The 20,887-nt window shown below is 42.5% G+C and overlaps 1 protein-coding gene across 4 annotated transcripts in view; it reads left to right on the plus strand.

Moving 5' to 3' along the window:
- Positions 1 to 20,887, plus strand: part of LOC144491382 (vitamin K-dependent protein C-like) — a 49,167-nt gene that overhangs the window by 8,807 nt on the left and 19,473 nt on the right. For all 4 annotated transcript variants that reach the window (XM_078209122.1, XM_078209123.1, XM_078209117.1 and 1 more), the window contains exons 2-6: positions 6,058 to 6,155; positions 7,729 to 7,889; positions 10,290 to 10,314; positions 16,091 to 16,204; positions 17,881 to 18,021. In XM_078209122.1, the coding sequence (XP_078065248.1) occupies positions 6,086 to 6,155; positions 7,729 to 7,889; positions 10,290 to 10,314; positions 16,091 to 16,204; positions 17,881 to 18,021 (511 nt within the window). In that variant the 5' untranslated portion in view covers positions 6,058 to 6,085. The remainder of the gene's footprint in view (positions 1 to 6,057; positions 6,156 to 7,728; positions 7,890 to 10,289; positions 10,315 to 16,090; positions 16,205 to 17,880; positions 18,022 to 20,887) is intronic.

A 20,887-nucleotide genomic window follows, 5' to 3' on the forward strand; every position in this document is an offset into this window, starting at 1 on the left:
TAATCCTTATTTAGACCCATTACTTATTGCCCATATGTGGTTTCTGATGAAGGGTCATCCAGACTCAAAACAATAGCTGTATTCTTTCTCCACAGATGCTGTCAAACCTGCTGAGATTTTCCAGCATTTCTGTTTTTGCGTGGTTTCTATCCCTCTGTTCGCCTCTATCAAGGTACACCTTGAACGTTGCTAAAGTGCCTGTTTCCACTACTTCCACTGGCATTGCGCCCCAGACACCCACCACCCTCTGTGTGAAAAACTTTCCCTGCACATCTCCCCTAAAATTTCCCCCTCTCACCTTGAACCTGTGCCCTCTTGTAGTTGACCTTTCCACCCTGGGAAAAAGCCACCCTATTTATGCCACTCATAATTTTGTTGACCTCAGATCGCCCCTCAGACTCCGTCTTTCTCGTGAAAACAATCCAAGTTTATCCAATTTCTTCTCGTACCTAAAGCCCTCCAGACCAGGTGACATCCTGGTAAACCTTTGTGGTCGTGTGGTGACCAGAACTCCCAAGCCAGTTGTGAAGAAGATTTTGGTAGAGACTGTTTATTGCTTGCCACACAGCTTAGTCCTCCATTCACCTTCACCCCAGCCTACACCAGGTATAGGCTGACTCTCCATAAAGCACATCTGAGTATAATTAATCAGTACGCATCTCTTCACCTTATTACCTGAAACGTCCATCAATAGAACCTATTAGATACCAACACTGAAGAACACCAATTTTAAGGTGATTGGTTAAACAATCAGCAATGAAATGAGGAAAAACATAATTACGCAGCGAGTAATTAAGATCCAGGATGCACCCCCTGAGTATGGTAAAGGCAGATCTAATCTGGGCCTTCAAGAGGGAATTGGATGAACATCTGCAGAGAAAACATTTGCAGGGTTACAGCGATGAGATGGAGGCATGGCAGTAGCTGAGTCGCTGTTGCAGAGAGCTGGCATAGACATCAAAGGCCAAGTGGCTGCCTCTGTGCTGCGAGGATTCAATAATTCCATGAACTTTAAATCACCTCACAATTCTGCAACATCCTAATTCTACAACACTGACAAAGGAGGCAGGGCAGGAAGTATGAAAGGCCATCGATGCTAAATCAACACGGGGCAAGTAGTGCTTGTTGTAGCTTCACCAGGTTGACATTTCATTTTTAAGTATGCCTGATGTTACCCCTGGTATGCCTTCTGTAATGATACATGTTCACAGACTTCATTAGAAACACAAATGGTATTAATAAGAAAACCTGTCGAGGCCAGCAGTCTCATGGCTGCAGCCAACTCCCAAACTGTGTCTTATCAAAGAACACTCTCAACATGGGATGATTCTACACTCTGCGTCGCAAATGGTTGCACAGTCCATGTAACCCTTACTCTGCTGTTTTGCCCTTAAAGGGGCAATCAGTACATCCTTCCCCCTTTAAGTCTTTTATACAAACTTCAATAACTAATTCACTCAGTGCTAAGCATTAACTCAACATTATGTACCTGGGTAAGACCATTATAAATTGAGTCTGAGGTTTTTTTTATTCCTTGTAGAGTGGTGTAATTCTGTAGTCTGAGATACTTCCACAGGATCAACATTAGCAGGAACTGCAATAACAGGTACATCTTCTGGCATAGGCAGTTCATTGCTACTTGCTTACACGGGGACATTAATCATAGGTCTGCAGCAAGTCCATCAGCTTCTTTGGCACTTACAGGTTCAAAAATATTTCTTGATGGCAACACTGACTGCATGAGCATCTCTATACTCCTCAAGTGGTCCTCCTGTTTACCAACGATCGATGCTTCCATGTCTACTTGGTATGAAAGAGGTCCAGTCTTAGAGACAATAATTCCAGGGATCCAACTTGATCCACTGCTGAAGTTTCTCACCTTTACAGTTTCATTTACTATAAATGATCGTGCTGTACTATGTGAATCATGGCTTGTGTTCTTCTACCCCTCTCCTGGCAAATTTGGAAACATGAGGCTCTGTCTCCTTCTGAGACAATGGTTCATTAGCAATTCTGCTGAAGGAACTCCTGATGTTGCGTGTGGAGTGGTCCAATAGCTAAGGAGAAATCATGAGAATTTGATCTCCCAGGTTCTTCCTGACAGTTAACTTAAGCCAGAGTTGAAAGTTTGGATGGCTCACTCAGCTAATCTGTTTGATGCTGGGTGGTAAAGTGCAGGTTTGATGTGTTTAATACCATTGAGAGTGATGAAGTTTTGGAACTCAGCTCTTGTGAATATAGTTCCATTGTCTGATGGTCTGTGACTTCACCTCAAAAATGTCCATCCATTTAGAGTAGGCATTAGTCATGAGCAAAAATATTGTGCCCAAGAATGGGCCAACATAATCCGTATGGAATTGCACCCATGGCTGGGAAGGCCATTCCCAAGGGTACAATGGGGCTGTAGCAGGCAACCCTTGTTGCAGTTCACACTGCTAACAGTGCTTGACTAGCTTCTTGATCTCAGCATCAATACCAGGCCACCACACACAACTCCTTCATCCTAGAGATGCCAGGATGAGCTCTGTGTAATACAGTTAGGAGCAGCTCTCTGCCTTGTACAGGAGTGATTACTCTGTGAGTAACAATGCTGGTGAACTCTGTGTAGTTGCATGTGTAATATTTCTGTAGGATGCCAAAAAGCTAATAAGACATTGTGTTAACGAACCTTGGTCTTGGGATGCTCACACTGAGTGTTTCAGGGATTGTACAAATCTTTCAACTAACTCATTATCAGATGGATGATAGGGCTCTGACCATAGAATCCCAGCAGTGGTGAAAGAGGTCATTCGGCCCATCAAGTTTGCACGGACTCTTTATGGGTGTCCGCCGGGTGCTACAGTTTCTTCCCACAGTCCAAAGGATGTGCAGGTTAGGTGGATTTGCCATAGTAAATGCCTGGGGTTGGGGGAGAGGAGGAGGGTGTAAGTAAGATGCTCTTTTGGAGAATCAGTGCCGACTCGATGGGCCGAATGGCCTCTTTCTGCACTGTAGTGATTCTATGCATTCTAAAGAATTGGAAGTTGTCTCTGGATCCTCGTAAATCTTAGCTTGTAATGCTTTGATATTGCCTAATTCATCACAGAAGACATTCTCGTATTTTCATACCAGTTCAGGCAGTCCTCTTTCCCACACTTGAAAAATCTCAGCCTAATTCAACTTGCTTTCTTTAAGCCTATTGTGGCAGAAAACCCTTGGTCATTCATCTGTCACTACTATAACTGAGAGCTGGGTAGACTGTTGTCCATACCTTACAAATACCATTGTGGTGTCTATTATTTCTATTGCTTCTCTGATATAAGCCTTCAACTTGGCAGAAATTCCACTCAAGTTCAATAGTTGGACTCCCTCTCTTAGGTACTGAAATGTGTGCTTGCCCTTCACAGTGTCTGGTGTCCCTGTATCCACTTCCATCTTAAGAGGCTTACATTTATCCAGAGCGTTACAGTAATCAGGTCTATCTTGCCTGTTTTTAGGTGAAACAGAGAATGAGTAACAGAATCATTGGGGCTAAGCTCTTCCACATTGTATACTTGTAACACCTTATTTGATCGATTGCTCGGCGATCTTAACTTACTTTTGCACTGATTTCTCAAATGCCCTCTTCTGTGACAATAAAAAAAACTCAGCCTCCTTAAACCGAGATGATTCAGGAAGGTGGTTACCTCCACATTGGTAACATTCCACTTTATGTATTACTGTCTGATTGCCTATTCTGTACCTTTTTTGTTTTGTTGTGGCTGAAATTGTTTCCCACTTTGTTGCTGCTTTGGCGATTTTGGTGCCATGGCTGACTACAGGTTCCCGCCCTCATTGGTGAACGGTGCCATTTTGTGCACTCTGCAACACTTGTGTATCTTTTTCAACACTCTCCATGGCCAGCACTATCTCCATTACTCATCCATAAACAATCTCCATTGAATAGCATCGATGTTCATACTGCAGACTAACCTATCCCGTAACATGTCATTTCAGGTGGCTTCAAAATCACAATACTCTGACAATTACTTCAATTTAGTGATGTAATTTGTGATCAATTCATCTGGGTCTCACCCTTGAATCGCTAGAGTATGACTGATGGTTAATGTTGGAAATGAGTCTTCAACTAAATCCATGAGCTCGCTAAGTGAATTAGAGTCAGTGAAGCTTTGGGGTTGTAAGACAGTGAATAAGGTTATATGTTTGAGTTCCACAAACACTGAGGAAAATTGATTTGCATTTTGCCTCCTCCCCTATTTCATTTGCTTGGAAATAATATTCAAGGCGCTCAATATATTGTGTCCAGTCCTCCAAGGAGGAATCAAATGGGTCTGTTTGCCTAAATTCTAGTGAGTAATGTTTTGTTAGACTTCAGTTAATACAGGATTCTCTCAAGTGCCGGATTCTAGTGAGTAATGTTTTGTTAGACTTCAGTTAATACAGGATTCTCTCAAGTGCCGGGCCTGATGTAGTTTCAGGGTCATGTACCTTCATTGCCAGATGTAATGATGCACATTCACAGACTTCATTAGAAACATGAAAGGTATTAATAAGAAAACTGTACAGAGGCCAGCAACCTCATGGCTGCAGCCAACTCTCAAACTGTGTCTTATCAAAGAAGCCCCTCTCAATATTCCACACTATGTGTCCAGGTTGGTTGCACAGGATATATGACTCTTACTGTGCTGTTTTACCCTTAAAGGAACAATCACCACATTCTCCTCCACTCTCATTGAACCTGGGTTGATCCCCCAGCTTGTATGATAGAATGAGGGGTATGCAGGGCCATGAATTTGCAGATTGTGATTGAATACAATTCTGCTGATCCTGATAGCCCACAGCACCTCATGGATGCCAGTTTTGAGTTGCTCAATTTGTTTGAAATTTATCCCATTAGCACAGCGGTAGTGCCACACAGCAAGATGGAGGGTATCCTCATCATGAATATTTTGTCTCAAAAATGACTGTGCAATGGTTACACCCAACAATACTGTCATGAGAAGATGCATTCTGACAGGTAGATTGGTGAAGACCAAAGTCCAGAAAGTTTTTTCCTCTTGTTACTTCCCTCAGCACCTGCTGGTGACCTAGTCTAACCTAGTTATGTCCCTTAGGACTCAGCCAGCTCAGTCAGTAGCAGTACTACCAAGCCACTGTTGCTGATGGACAATGAAGTTCCTAACCCAGAGTACATTCTGTGCACTTGTCTCCCTCTGTGCTTCCTCCAAGTGGTGTTCAACATGGAGGAACTGATTCATCAGCTGAGGGGCGTTGGTAAACGGTAATCAGCAGGATGTTACTTTGCCCATGTCTGACCTGATGCCATGTGTCTTAATAGGCTATGGAGTCGATTTTGAAGACTCCCATCACAACTCCCTCCTGACTGTATACCACTGCTCTGCTAGCTGGGTCTGTGCTGCATTGGGACAGGACATACCCAGGGAAGGTGATGGTGGTGTCTGGGACATTATCTGTAAGGTATGATACCATGAGTATGACGATGTCAAGCTATTGCTTGACTAATCTGTGAGATAGCTCTCCCAATTTTGGTACAAGTCCCCAGATGTTAGTAAGGAAGACTTTGCAGGATCGACAGGGCTGAGTTTGCAGTTTTTGTTTCCGGTGCCTTTTTCTAGACTTTGTAGCGGTTTTGATACAATTTATTGGCATCCTAGGCCATTTCAGAGGGCAATTAAGAGCCAGCCAGATCAGTGTGGACTTGGAGTCACATGTCAGCAAGACAAGATTTCCTGCCCATAAAATACTTTATTGAACCAGGCCAGTTTTCTGTCAATGCTGACATAGTTTGTTTGATAAATTTGATCTGAATTTGTTGTGAAATGAGGGCAAAACCCATTAGTTTAGAGTGGAGAATCCTTGGATGGGCTTACCAAGGTGCTGAGGTAGGCTTGCGCAGAACTCTGAAAGAAGAACGAACATGGAGAACTGTAAAAAGCACAGGGCTCAGAAGAGATGGATACATCTGTTGAAACATTGAAGAAAAAAGGTAAAAACCTTCAAGGCTTTAACCTGGTTTGTTGCTATCCCATAACATTATATATTCCTTTCCCATTGCAGGTGAGGGTTTGACAATCCAGATTGCACAATGATGAAGGCTCACTGCTGTTTAATGTTTCTCTTGGCTGCGTGTTTTATAAATGTGTCCAGCTACTCAGGTCAGTATGAGATCTGAATACTTATTGTATTGTAGACATAGCACACACCCTCGACATAGATGGCACATCGTCCTGGTACAGATGGAGCATTCCCTAATGAGGATGATGCACTGCCCTGGTACAAATAGTGCACAGGAACATTGGCCCCTTGAGCCTGGTCCTGCTGCCATTCAACTAGACCATGGCTGATCTTTGACCTCAACATAATTTTCCCATACTATCCCCTTAACAATTTTAATAACTAGAAATCCAACCATCTCTGTGTTGAACATGCTCAATGGCTGAGCCTCACCAGCCCTCTGGAGTAGGGCAGTTAGGGATAGGCAATAAATGCCAGCAACATCCACATCCTGTATATGAATTTAAATAAAGAATTCCAAAGATTCACCATGTTCTGAGTGAAGAAATGTCTCCTCATGTCAGTCCTAGATGGCTTGCCTCTTATTCTGAGAATATTAAATACCTGGAACAAATGGCCAATTGTCCTGGCACTGTTGGAATATTGGAGAATTTTCTTGTGTGAATGACACACTATCCTTGTACAAATAGCACACTGGTGTAAATGTTCTTGGCACCATTTATAATCTGGCTACCATACCTGAAATGAGCTGCCAACACATGTCTATTCCATGACCAAGACCACTTACTTCCACCTCTGTAACATCACCTGATTCTGTCCCTCATCTGGTGCTGAAAGCCTTCATCCACGCCTTTGATATCTCTAACCTTGACTATTCCAATATTCCACTGGCTGACCTCCCATTTTACATCCTACATAAACTTGATTTCATCTGAAACTCCACTGCTCATATCCTAACTCATGTAAATTCCCGTTCTATTTTCATCTATGTTGGCTGACCTACAATTTTACATCAATTTTCAAATTCTCATCCTTGTTTTCAGCTGCAACAATAGACTGACCCTTCCCTGCCTGTCTCTGTACTCTCCTTAGGCCTCTTGTGCATTGCCAATTTTAATCACTTTACCATTGGCAATCATTCTTTCAGCTGTCTAGTCCCTAAGCTCTGTTCTGGTACAGATGATGATGTGGAGATGCCGGCGTTGGACTGGGGTAAACACAGTAAGAAGTTTAACAACACCAGGTTAAAGTCCAACAGGTTTATTTGGTAGCAAAAGCCACACAAGCTTTCGGAGCTGCAAGCCCCTTCTTCAGGTGAGTGGGAATTCTGTTCACAAACAGAGCATATAAAGACACAGACTTAATTTACATGAATAATGGTTGGAATGCGTCTTGATGCTCTCTCCACTCACATTGTTTTGTTTCTTAAAGACTTGATTAGTTGTAAGTATTCGCATTCCAACCATTATTCATGTAAATTAAGTCTGTGTCTTTATATGCTCTGTTTGTGAACAGAATTCCCACCCACCTGAAGAAGGGGCTTGCAGCTCCGAAAGCTTGTGTGGCTTTTGCTACCAAATAAACCTATTGGACTTTAACCTGGTGTTGTTAAACTTCTTACTGTGGTACAGATTCAACATTCCATGGGGTGATGGTACACTGTCCACTGTCCAAACAAGAGTTTCAGAGACAATTCCTCATTTTATTTTTCAGTATTCTTACCAGAAAAAGATGCCAATGATGTCTTAAGAATTAGGAAACGAGCTAATGGTTTCTTTGAAGAGTTCAAACCTGGAAATTTGGAAAGGGAGTGTAATGAAGAAAAGTGTGCTTTCGAAGAGGTTAAAGAGATTTTCGATTCAATGGATAAAGCTGTGAGTATCCTGCAATTAATCACCTCAGCATCCAGGTTCATGAGACACCAACACTGTTAATTTTATTAATTTCCTCATGTTACACTATTGCTTGGGATTTGATGGACATAGAAGACTGAGGGAAAGGTTTCTCCCTCTCTTTGGTCCTGATTTAATGTACAGCAAAACAATGGTGCAATATCAAAGCATTGTTAAAGTTGGCAGTGTTATCAATACCACAGTGCTTTCTTGAGAATGGGTTTGGCAAATGGTTTTCTTTTTAGTGAGGGGAAAAAGCCAGTACAGCAAAATGCACTTTCCATTAATAAATTTAAGTTTGTTTATTATTGTGACAAGTAGGCTGACATTAACACTGCAATGAAGTTACTGTGAAAATCCCCTAGTTGCCACACTCCGGCGCCTGTTCGGGTACAATGAGGGAGAATTTACACCTAACCAGCACATCTTTCGGACTGTGGGAGGAAACTGGAGCACACGGAGGAAACCCATGCAGACATGGGGAGAATGTGCAGACTCCGCACAGACAGTGAACCGAGCTGGGAATCAAATCCAGGTCCCTGGTGCTGTGAGGTAGCAGTGCTAACCATTGCGTCACCATGCCTCTACAGGTGTAGTTTATGCCTAACGTCACATGCACATTAACAGTTGAAGAAAGCTGCTTAAAATAATGAGTAGCAGGGTTGTTAGAGGTTCCATTTGACTGAAGTTCTCACCATTTGCCAATACTGTTGTGCCAAACCTACAGCTAGTGCTGGAAATGTTATTTTAAATTTATAGTGTCCGCAGTATTTTACTTTAATTTCAGCCAGGTCAGTTTGTCCAGAGTATACTTCAAGCTTGTCCTTTTACCAATTATGTATCTTTTTTTTACATTGCAATTCATGTGTATAACAGAGATGTGTGTAGTTTCTATAATTTGGCTGCTTACAACAAGAACCTAATCAGGTGAAATTTATTTTTCTGATTCTTGGAGTTATTGAGCTGCTGATATATGTGAATTTCTCTTGGGTTTTAAGCAGAACTTATTATCTTTCATTACTGTGAACATTAAAGGAGTTTCATACAAAAGGAAAATCCCAATTGGGTTAGTTTCAGGCCTAGCCCACTAATGGTTCCTCCAATATTGAAGGGGTTGCTGTTCACATACTGTCTACTCGAATAATGGCAGCAGTTAATATTCTATTTACCAACCTGTTCCGATAGAACCAGCGACTTTCTTAAAAAATGAAGTGTTGAGGATGAAAGGACTTTTGTCTGAAGTGGAAAAAGCTTGCATGAAGAAATATATATCCCATGAGTTTTTATAACCTGCAGTCTTTGGTTTCACCCAGTTGGCTTTCACACCAGGACAGTGTGATGGGACTGCATGGGTAGAAACATAGGTGAGATTCTCCAGCCGCGCTCGCCCCAAAACGGAGAATCCCACCTAAGGTCAATGGACCTTTGTGTGGTCTGCCCCTGCCCGCTACGATTCCCGTGGCGGGCTATACGGGAGAATTCCCCCAACATTACAATCATCAGAGAGTTAGTTAAAGTTTGTGAAAAGGACACTGAACTCGAACTTTCTATACCAGAAAAGACTTTGAAGTAAAGAATGAGTCTAGGTATGTTTTGCGGTATCAATTTTATTTGTGTAATTTTAAGTGCAAAAATAAATATAAATACTAGTTTTAGCCTGACCAATATGATCTGGCAGCAAGGTGCTTCTTAGTATGATTTTTACATCTTTTGGAAAGGTTAAGGATGGGCATATATTGAAAGGCCATTGAAATCTCTGTTGTCATGTATCATGCTAAAAGTATTATTGTTAATTCTTTAGCATATAGTCTTATTCATGGTGCAATTAATTTTTTCATCACTGGGGTCATAGCTCTGCCAGTGCAACCTGCATTTTGTTATAAACATGGGAAGAGTATTATGATTGAATTACAATTGTTTGCTTGCTTCCTTGACAGTAGTTTAATTCATGTATAATGCACAGATTAGATAATGATAAATGTGGAGGTTGTGAAATATGGGTAAAAGACTTCATGGTGATTTAATTGGCACGTTCAAACTTATGAGAAGAGCTTAAAAAAAAAGTTCACTACAGTGAAGGCTTTGAGTCCGAGGGAACATCAATTGAGAGATATGGTGAAGAAGGTGTACAGGTAAGACTGATAGATATGGAGAACAAGTGGGAGATGTGGTGAAATGGTAGTGAGGCGGAGATAATCCATCAGAAAAAGGACAGGCTTCTTGTGCCTGATGGGCTACTTTTCTGAATCTAACTCTTCCCCTATTCCTTTTGTAAGAAGTGCACAATAGAAGTTATTCCATTTCATTGTATAATTATGACTTTTATGATTCCTTGTCTCCTACTGTTGGTATATCTAATCAGCTGTGTACTTTTTTTGACAGTTAACATTTTGGAACAAGTATGTTGGTAAGTAAACTGTTCTTTGTTAAATTGGAGGAGAAAGAATAAGGAGGAAAGGACAAATGATAACAAAAAGATAAAGACTGTTTTCCCTCAGTAAATGGACACCTGAGATTTCTGTTTTCACAGGCAAGCAAAAGAAGATTTATCGCTGGCTTTGTCGCTACATATGCTTTTCCCTTCATCATCCCATATTCCACAAACATTGTTACGTCCAGGTTAGGTGAACTGGCTGCACTCTTTGTTCCACTACTGGGTTGGTTATTACAGAGTTTGAATTTAAATGGCATGCAATATTGGCAATTCAATATATATACTTAATTACGTGTAGCTCAGTGTAAGAAATAAGCCAATCCTTAGGTGAACAGGTAGAGTTTTATTGCTAAAAATCTCACTCAGGTAAAATGCAGAAATGATTAATAAATGGCTTAAAATGTATGAATAGGTCCAACTACCTACCAATGATAAACAACACACAAATGCAACCTCCCTAGCAACCCCTCACCCCCAACCCCTGACAAGCATTCATAAAAAGAGATGGAACTCTGCAGAGTGTCAGATCTTAAAACCTGGCCAAGTAAATACTAGTCAGTACTAGTCAGAAAAAAAATATTCACTGATTGTCCACGCGCTTTCCACAGTAGCTGCTGGTACTTGGGTGTCTCACTGCAATGTTCATGCTGTAATCGCTAGTTGATTCTCTTTTTTTCTTGGAGACAGTGGTGTTGATTTTTAATCCTCCTTTAAGAACTCTAAGTTTGCAACAATGAGGTCTTCTGGTGGTTTTCAAAGCAGAAACAGCTTACATTTAATGAGAGAGGTTTCAGTGACAGAAGGAGGGGGTAAGGCTGTTAACCTTTGTACCCTGTGGCAGTTTCTATGACAATTCAAATCCAATATATTTTAACACCCAAAACATTGGTCCAGTGACCTCTCTCTGGTTTTTATGTGGGCTTATCCCACATGTCCCCTTTTCTTCTTTCTCTGCCACTTTTCATTCGGCTCACATCCAACCTTTGTTTCCCCTTGTGATGCTTTGCCTTTAGATTGTGTCCGACAGTGTATTTGGATTAGGGAATGAGAGTTAATGCTTCAAGTCTGAAGACTTGTCCCCTGGAATTTTCCCATTTTTATTCATGTTAGTCTTTTTTTGTGCAAAGTGATGGATGGGGTGGGGGGCAATGGTATTTAGGGTAGGGTTCTTGTGGGACCTCAAGGTATTGTCATTGCCAAACCTAGCAGTTTATATTTCTTAACATTGCATCATTACTTAGTGAACTTAGATAACATTTTAACCAGTCTTATCAAAGTACCTTTGAAGTAACTACGCTATCCAATACTGTACAATTGTAGGAGAATCATCGAATGGTTACATTAAAGAAGGAGACCATTCAGTCTTCATGCTTCTGCTAACTCTCTGCAGGAGCAAATCAGTTAGTCCCACTCTCCAACTCTTCCCTGGTAACTCTGCAATTTCTCTCTCTGAGGTGCTTATCCAATTCCTTTTAGAAAGCCATACTTGAATTTGCCTCCATCACACTCTCAGACAACAATGATAATTAAAAGAGTCCATAATGAACACATTCATCCCAGGGCTGAAGCTCATTGCAACCAGTATAATTTGTTCATATTTACCATGTTCCTCAGACTCATGTGTCATTTGAAGGATCCTACATCTTTACTCTGAGCAGTTCTCCATGTGATGATAATATTTCAGGTCACACTTGAATCATCTCATAGAATCATAGAATCATAGAATCCCTACAGTGCAGAAGGAGGCCATTCGGCCCATCGAGTCTGCACCGACCACAATCCCACCCAGGCCCTACCCCCACATATTTACCCGCTAATCCCTCTAACCTATGCATCTCAGGACTCTAAGGGGCAATTTTTAACCTGGCCAATCAACCTAACTCGCACATCTTTGGACTGTGGGAGGAAACCGGAGCTCCCGGAGGAAACCCACGCAGACACGAGGAGAATGTGCAAACTCCACACAGACAGTGACCCGAGCCAGGAATCGAACCCGGGACCCTGGAGCTGTGAAGCTATTGATTTGCACTTGGGTACTCCTGGGATCCTCTTCTGATATACCCAGATTTTGTTTCATCTGTCTTTAATCCTTTCATTGACAACTGTGTCAGATATCTGAACTATTTCGAAACCTGACAATCAACAGATTTTCTATTTTGCAGGGAATGACAATTTCCTGGGAAACCTAAGGCAGCTTGCACCTAATTCAACAGTCTCCTCCGATAACTGGACGCCTGTTGGAACTAGTTGCCTGTCCATATGTGACCAATCTAGTAATTTAAACATTACTGCCAATCCAGGGATCCCCATGTTGAACTTGGGGCGGCACGGTAGCACAGTGGTTAGCACTGCTGCTTCACAGCTCCAGGGACCTGGGTTCGATTCCTGGCTTGGGTCACTGTCTGTGTGGAGTTTGCACATTCTCCTCGTGTCTGCGTGGGTTTCCTCCGGGTGCTCCGGTTTCCTCCCACAGTCCAAAGATGCGCGGGTTAGGTTGATTGGCTATGCTAACAATTGCCCTTAGTGTCCTGAGATGCGTAGGTTAGAGGGATTAGTGGGTAAATATGTAGGGATATGGGGGTAGGGCCTGGGTGGGATTGTGGTCGGTGCAGACTCGATGGGCCGAATGGCCTCTTTCTGTACTGTAGGGTTTCTATGATTTCTAACATTTTGCATGGTTTACTAAAGTCCATGGCATATTCTTCCATGATGTGGAGATGCCGGCGTTGGACTGGGGTAAACACAGTAAGAAGTTTAACAACACCAGGTTAAAGTCCAACAGGTTTATTTGGTAGCAAAAGCCACACAAACTTTCGGAGCTGCAAGCCCCTTCTTCAGGTGAGTGGGAATTCTGTTCACAAACAGAGCATATAAAGACACAAACTCAATTTACATGAATAATGGTTGGAATGCGAATACTTACAACTAATCAAGTCTTTAAGAAACAAAACAATGTGAGTGGAGAGAGCATCAAGACAGGCTAAAAAGATGTGTATTGTCTCCAGACAAGACAGTCAGTGAAACTCTGTGGGAGTTACAAATAGTGTGACATGAACCCAATATCCCGGTTGAGGCCGTCCTCGTGTGTGCGGAACTTGGCTATCAGTTTCTGCTCAGCGACTCTGCGCCGTCGTGTGTTGCGAAGGCCGCCTTGGAGAACGCTTACCCGAATATCAGAGGCCGAATGCCCGAATTCGGCCTCTGATATTCGGGTAAGCGTTCTCCAAGGCGGCCTTCGCAACACACGATGGCGCAGAGTCGCTGAGCAGAAACTGATAGCCAAGTTCCGCACACACGAGGACGGCCTCAACCGGGATATTGGGTTCATGTCACACTATTTGTAACTCCCACAGAGTTTCACTGGCTGTCTTGTCTGGAGACAATACACATCTTTTTAGCCTGTCTTGATGCTCTCTCCACTCACATTGTTTTGTTTCTTAAAGACTTGATTAGTTGTAAGTATTCGCATTCCAACCATTATTCATGTAAATTGAGTTTGTGTCTTTATATGCTCTGTTTGTGAACAGAATTCCCACTCACCTGAAGAAGGGGCTTGCAGCTCCGAAAGCTTGTGTGGCTTTTGCTACCAAATAAACCTGTTGGACTTTAACCTGGTGTTGTTACACTTCTTACTATGTTCTTCCATGGCATAACTGCCCATCTTCCAAAATCTATGAAATTCTGACCAGATCTCATAGCCGTTTGACTGGTCATCCTTCTTGTAGAGTCCGTACAGGAATTTGATTATCTAGTCAAAATGGTCATCGCTATCAAACTGAGTGACATCCACCTCAAAAAATACCTTCTGATTTTACTTTGTGCAGGAAGTCACTCAGTTGAAGGACAATTAGGGATGAGAGAATAAATAAAAAACAGTTGCCATTTTAGTGTTGAAGTAAGGGAAGAAAACCTGAAGCAGCTAGCTGAGAAATGACATAGAAATATTCAAAGGCATCACAGTGCTTAGAGGGGGTGGTAGTGATATTTTCATTGGACTAGTAATCTAGCAGGTGCCGAAATGTGGCAACTAGGGTATTTTCACAGTACCTTCATTGCTGTGTTAATGTAAGCCTACTTGTGACTTTAATAAAAAAAACACAGGGTAATGCTCCGGGCACCCAACAGGAAGCAGAGAGTTGGAATAAATGGGTGCTTTTCTGGTTGGCAGACGGTGACTAGTGGCGTGCCGCAGGGATCGGTACTGGGGCCTCAACTGTTTACTATTTACATAGATGATCTGGAGGAGGGGACTGAGTGTAGGGTAACAAAGTTTGCTGACGACACGAAGATAAGTGGGAAAGTGAATTGCGTGGAGGAAGCGGAAGGTCTGCAGAGAGATTTGAATAGGCTGAGTGAGTGGGCGAGGATCTGGCAGATGGAGTATAACGTTGGCAAATGCGAGGTTATTCACTTTGGAAGAAATAATAGCAAATTGGACAATTATTGAAATGGAAAAAAATTACAACATGCTACTGTGCAAAGGGACCTGGGGGTCCTTGTGCACGAGTCGCAAAAACTCAGTCTACAAGTACAACAGGTGATCAAGAAGGCAAATGGGATGTTGGCATTTATCGCGAGGGGGATAGAATATAAAAGCAGAGAAGTCTTGCTGCATCTGTACAAGGCATTGGTGAGGCCGCAGCTGGAATACTGTGTGCAGTTTTGGTCCCCTTACTTGCGAAAGGAGGGAGTGCAGAGAAGGTTCACCAGGTTGATACCGGAGATGAGGGGTGTAGATTATGAGGAGAGATTGAGCAGATTAGGTTTGTACTCGTTGAAGTTTAGAAGGCTGAGGGGTGATCTTATAGAGGCATATAAGATAATGAAGGGGCTGGATAGAAGTGGAGAGATTCTTTCCACTTAGAAAGGAAACCAGAACTAGAGGGCACAGCCTCAAAATAAACGGGGGTCAGTTTAGGACAGAGTTGAGGAGGAACTTCTTCTCTCAGCGGGTGGTGAATCTCTGGAATTCTCTGCCCACTGAAGTGGTGGAGGCTACCTCGTTGAATATGTTTAAATCACAGATAGATGGATTTCTGATCGGTAGGAGAATTAAGGGTTATGGGGAGCAGGCGGGTAAGTGGAACTGATTCACTTCAGATCAGCCATGATCTTATTGATCTTATTGACAGGCTCGAGGAGCTAGATGGCCTACTCTTGCTCCTATTTCTTATGTTCTTATGACCCAGATTCAAGTCCCACCATGGCAAATGTTAAAATCTGAATTCAATAAAAAGATGGAATTAAAAGCCTGATGATGACCATGAAACCATTGTCAAAATGTTCTTTAGGGAAGAGAACCTGCCTTCCTTACCAGGTCGAGATTATGTGTGACTCTAGATACACAGCAATGTGGTTGACTTTTAAATACCGTCTGCAATGGGCTAGCAAACCACTCAATCCAAGAATGGGCAATAACAGGCAGCGATGCCCATATCCCATAAATAAATTTCAAAAAAGATACACAGTTCTCCTACCACAAAAGTTAGCCACATCTAAAGTTAGAGTAAGTTATACAGTAGAGTTTGCTTATGTTATAGCACGAACTTTTCAGATTATCTTACAACCATCATCATCTTTGTTCTTTCAGGAATGCTGCTTTACATTCATCATATCTGTATATTTATCTGTAAATGTGACCAAGAAATATGTGTGTTTGAGTACCTAAGAACTGATTAATAACATTTATCTGACTGAATGTCCATTTTTGTCAAGGAGCTCAACCTTTCATTAAATGTATCTGTCACAGATGGTGATCAGTGCGCGTCTAATCCATGTTTCAATAATGCAACTTGCCAGGATTTGGTTGGTGGCTTCCGCTGCTACTGTACTAAAGAATTTGATGGGCGCCAATGCCAGTACGGTAAAGTTAGCAATTTTTATTGGAATTAAAGTTATTCATTGATGCTTTCAGATAATATCAGCAAATGTGTTTGTTCTCAGTGAAATGAAAGGATGATAATTCTATATCTAATGAGAGCATCAAACAATGCAAGACCAGTTACAATACAGAACTGCCATCAAAGCTCTCCCAATTCATCTCATATTGCACTGTATTCTGCAACACAACACATTCATTTAACATTTTCAGCTTGTGCTGTTTTAGATGAAGATTATCAATCAAGTGACAGTGGTCCACAAAAATGCGATTGCTCTAGGCTCAATTGACAGTGATAGCCAGAATTTTCCAGCAGTTCATGCCCTGCCACCACTGCAAGCGAGGATGGAGAATTTAGTGCTCAGCCAAACCACCGTTCACTGCAGCAGGGCCAGAGAATCCTGCCGGCATGAACGGCTGCAAATTCCGGCCAATATTTATTAGGAGTGGGGAAGATGGTGGAGTGGGGGAATCTGGAAATGTGGGTGACCCAGAGGTCTTACCAAATTTAATGGCAGAATCTTAATTAAGTGAAGGTTTTCGTCACCATTTCCTGGCCGGCAGCCAGCCAGTTTGAACTGGCTCAGTGTCCAGTGAAAAGGCCTACTTCACCAGTCTGCAGATGTGGAACAGAGGGAGAGATCAAGGCAGTGGTGGGAAACCTGTGGCCCGGGAACCACATGCAGCCCATCAGGGTTTGGAGTGCAGCCCATGAGACATTTTGTTGACTGTTGCCCATGCACAGGATTGCCACATTCCACTGATTTCAATTTGCATAGTTTTTTTTTCCAACGGTATAACTGAAGTGATACGCATGTGAAACAAGAGCAAGTGAGGTGCATGCTGATTGTACAGAACAATGACTGTAAGGACCATGCACTCCCTCTGCATCCAAAGTGTAAACATTTCTTTTGTTTTTACCATTTGAAGTTGATGGAAGTTCTATTAACATGAAAATGATTAAGCATTTTTTATAACTCCTTATGAAATATTTGGCATGTATTAAATGTATTTAATCTTATTCATGGGGTCATGGTGAGCTTGATTTCAACCTTGCGGCCCACTGAGATGAAGGAGGGCCATTCAGGCGGCCCACTTACTAGCCTAGATTGCCCATCACTGGATCAAGGATTGCGGGAATGGGGTGGTGGGGAGAAGATCGCAGACTTCTTAAGAACTTCAGGTGTGGGTTTGAGGTAACATCAGGTCACGGAGAAGGAAGAACATTTTCTCAGGGATCTGAGAGAAGCACCCCTTCTGCAAAGACAGATACTTGAAGAATCTGACCCTTCTTGTCTCACTTCGACTGCTGGGTTTCTCAAGTCCCTAGAAACCCTTGATCAATACTAATGAAAACCTGTGAGTAATAATACAATATAGACATTCATGGTCAGGTCATAATTGTGTTCACTTAATGCAAATTTCTGTGCCATACTTCAAAGAAATGTACTGGCATTTTTTCTTAAGATATAGCAGTCTATCCTTTTACACTTTGTAGCCCTTAATATAGAGCAAGTCATATATGGTGTAATGCTGTCAATATAAAACAGTGGATCCACTGCCCTTCCCTGTGCAGGGAGTATTTTGCATTTTGTTTAATACAATTAATTTGCAGCAGAGTTTTTAAAAAAAACTTTCATCTCACCACTTTATGATTTCAGCATTGGTGGCGACTAACTGCTCCCACAATTATGGTTTCTGTTCCCATTTCTGCCATGAAATTCCAAAGATAAACAGACGGGAATGCTCATGTGCAAGTGGCTACGAGTTAAGTGAAGACGGACTCTTCTGCAATGCATCAGGTGAGGAGCTGCCAAAGTCAATGTAAATTTGTGGCCAGTTTATTCATGTTGTTTCTGCAGTTTGGCACAGAAGTGGCACCAAATTGTGTTAACAAGCCAATAATAACTCTAATTTGCTGTTTAAATAGAGGCTGTAGGCTAGATGACTGGAGTTTCTAGGAAAATCTGGAATTACTTGGAGTATTGGTGTTCTTGGAACATCTTGGGTCACTGAGATATCCAATCTTTCTGGATATCTACATTTCCTCTATGAATTATCCACCTCTCTTAGCACCTCTCAACTCAATCAGGGTGGTTAACCTCGTGTATTTATACTGTAATGCTGTGCTGCGGACTGCAGCTGCAGAGGTGAAAGACCAGTTCTATGAGGAACTTGACACTGCGAGAAGCGGAATCCCTAAGTCAAAAAGTCTTTATCTACTGAGGGATTTCAATGCAAGAATGGATGTGAATTATGAAGCATGGCCCTACTGCCCCAAATATCATGATTTGGGAAAGCTGTATAAAAATGAACAGAACAGCTGTGAGGCTACCATGAGCTTTGTGTAACTAACATTTTCTTTCGGAACAAACCATGCCTTGAATATATTCAATGACTGGACCTCCACTGTTCAAAGATTTTTCAAAGATTATCAACCCTCTGAAAGAAAAAAATCCTTTTCATCTCCCATCATTGTTGGGAGATCTCTTATTCTGTCCCCTTGTTCTTATACCCCCTAAGATGGGGAAACATCCTCGTAACATAGAAACTGGAAGCAGGAGTAGGCCATTCAGCCCTTTGAGCCTGCTCATTATGACCATGGCTGATCATCAAATTTAATGTCCTGCTGACCCCCCTTCCACCCCATATCAGGGTGGCATGGTGGCACTGCTGCCTCACAGTGCCAGGGACCCAGAATCGATTCCAGCCTTGGGTGATTGCCTGTGTGGAGTCTGCACCTTCTCCCCGTGTCTGCGTGGGTTCCCTCCGGGTGCTCTGGTTTCCTCCCACAGTCCAAAAGATATGCTGGTTAGGTACATTGGCCATGCTAAATTCACTTTCAGTGTACCCGAACAGGCACCGGAGTGTGGCGACTAGAGAATTTTCACAGTAACTTCATTGCAATGTTAATGTAAGCCTATTTGTGACAGTAATAAATAAACTTTAAAACAGTTATCTCTTGACCCCTTTAGCCCCAAGAGCTATATCTAATTTCTTCTTGAAATCAGACAACTTTTTGGCCTCAACTACTTTCTGCGGCAGTAAATTCCACACATTCACCACTTTCTGTGTCAAGTCCCCTTAGAGTTTTATGTTTCAATAAGGTCTCCAATGAGCATAGGGTCAACCAGCTCGCTTTTTCCTCACAATACAACCACTTCATCCCAGGAATCACCCATGTGAATGTTCTCTCAACCGCCTCCAATGCAGGTATATCCCACCTTAAATAAGGAAACCAAAACCACACAATACTCCAATTATAATCTCACCAACAGTTCTAACAAGTCTACCTTACTTTTATACTTCAGCCCCTTTGCAAGAAAGGCCCACTTTCAATTTGCTCTCCTAATTACTTGTTGTCCCTGCATGTTAACCTATTGATTCATGTATGAAGATACCCAGATCCCTCTGTACCGTGGCATTCTGCAGTGTTAAGTTAAGTTTTATTTATTAGTCACAAGTAAGGCTTACATTAACATTGCAATGAAGTTACTGTGAAATTCCCCTAGTCGCCACACTCCGGTGCCTGTTTGGGTCAATGCACCTAACCAGCACGTCTTTCAGACTGTGGGAGGAAACCGGAGCACCCGGAGGAAACCCACGCAGACATGGGGAGAACGTGCAGACTCTACACAGACAATGACCCAAGCCAGGAATCGAACCCGGGTCCCTGGCACTGTGGGGCAGCAGTGCTAACCACTGTGCCACCGTGCCACCCCTGGACAGTGTCTGTCCATTTAAATAATATTCTGTTATACCGTGCTTCTCGCCAGAATGGGCTACCCCAAATTTTCCTACATGATACTCCAACTGCCAAATTTCTGCCCATTCACTTAACCTATCTACAATCCTTTCACAAGGGATTACCCATTCTGGATTTAACCAAGTCCTCCAAGATCCTGAAATGCATGTCAGCAAAATATATGGGTGGCCGATAGGATCTCTCCTGATTTTACAGGTGGCAGGTGATCAAGTTGCTGTTGCCAGGGATCTTGTCTTGATCTGGATGGCAGTCCACCCTTCAGAGCTGCTAGCCAATCAGAGGGCTGGTACCTCAGCAGTGCCACCAGGAGTAGTGGCCACTGAGGATACAGGCAAGGGCTCTGCAGCTTTCAGGAGGACAGCAAAACATGGTCAGGGAGTTGATCTGCTAGGGCTTCCCATGATTTCTTGCCTTCTCCCCCAACCCACCTTAGTTTCCATCTCCTGCAGGCTACTAGAACAATTCCTTTGTGTCCTCCTCACAACTTGCTTTCCCTTCCTTTTGTATTATCAGCAAATTTGGCTGTTCTTTCATCCAAATTATTTTTGAGGATGGTAATTTCTGGACTACTGCTGGTGCCACGTGCTAACGAAAGTAGGAATAGAAAGATTAGGCAAATGAATGGCTTGAGAACTGGTGCAAGGGGCAGGGATTTAGATTTGAGGATTGTTGAGATCTCTTCTGGGGAAGGGGTGACCTGTTCAAGAAGGATGGGTTACACCTGAATTGGAGGGGGACTAATATCCTGGTGGGGAGATTTATTAGAGCCACTCGGGAGGATTTAAACTAGTTTGGCAGGGGAGTGGGACCCAAAGCAGTAGGGAGATAGAAGAGAATGTTGAGGACAGCACGGAAGTTAAGGAGAGCATATTAAATAGTAAAGACAATGTCAGTAATCCAAG

The sequence above is a fragment of the Mustelus asterias genome, chromosome 3 (genome assembly GCF_964213995.1).
Source record: "Mustelus asterias chromosome 3, sMusAst1.hap1.1, whole genome shotgun sequence".
NCBI lineage: Eukaryota > Metazoa > Chordata > Chondrichthyes > Carcharhiniformes > Triakidae > Mustelus > Mustelus asterias.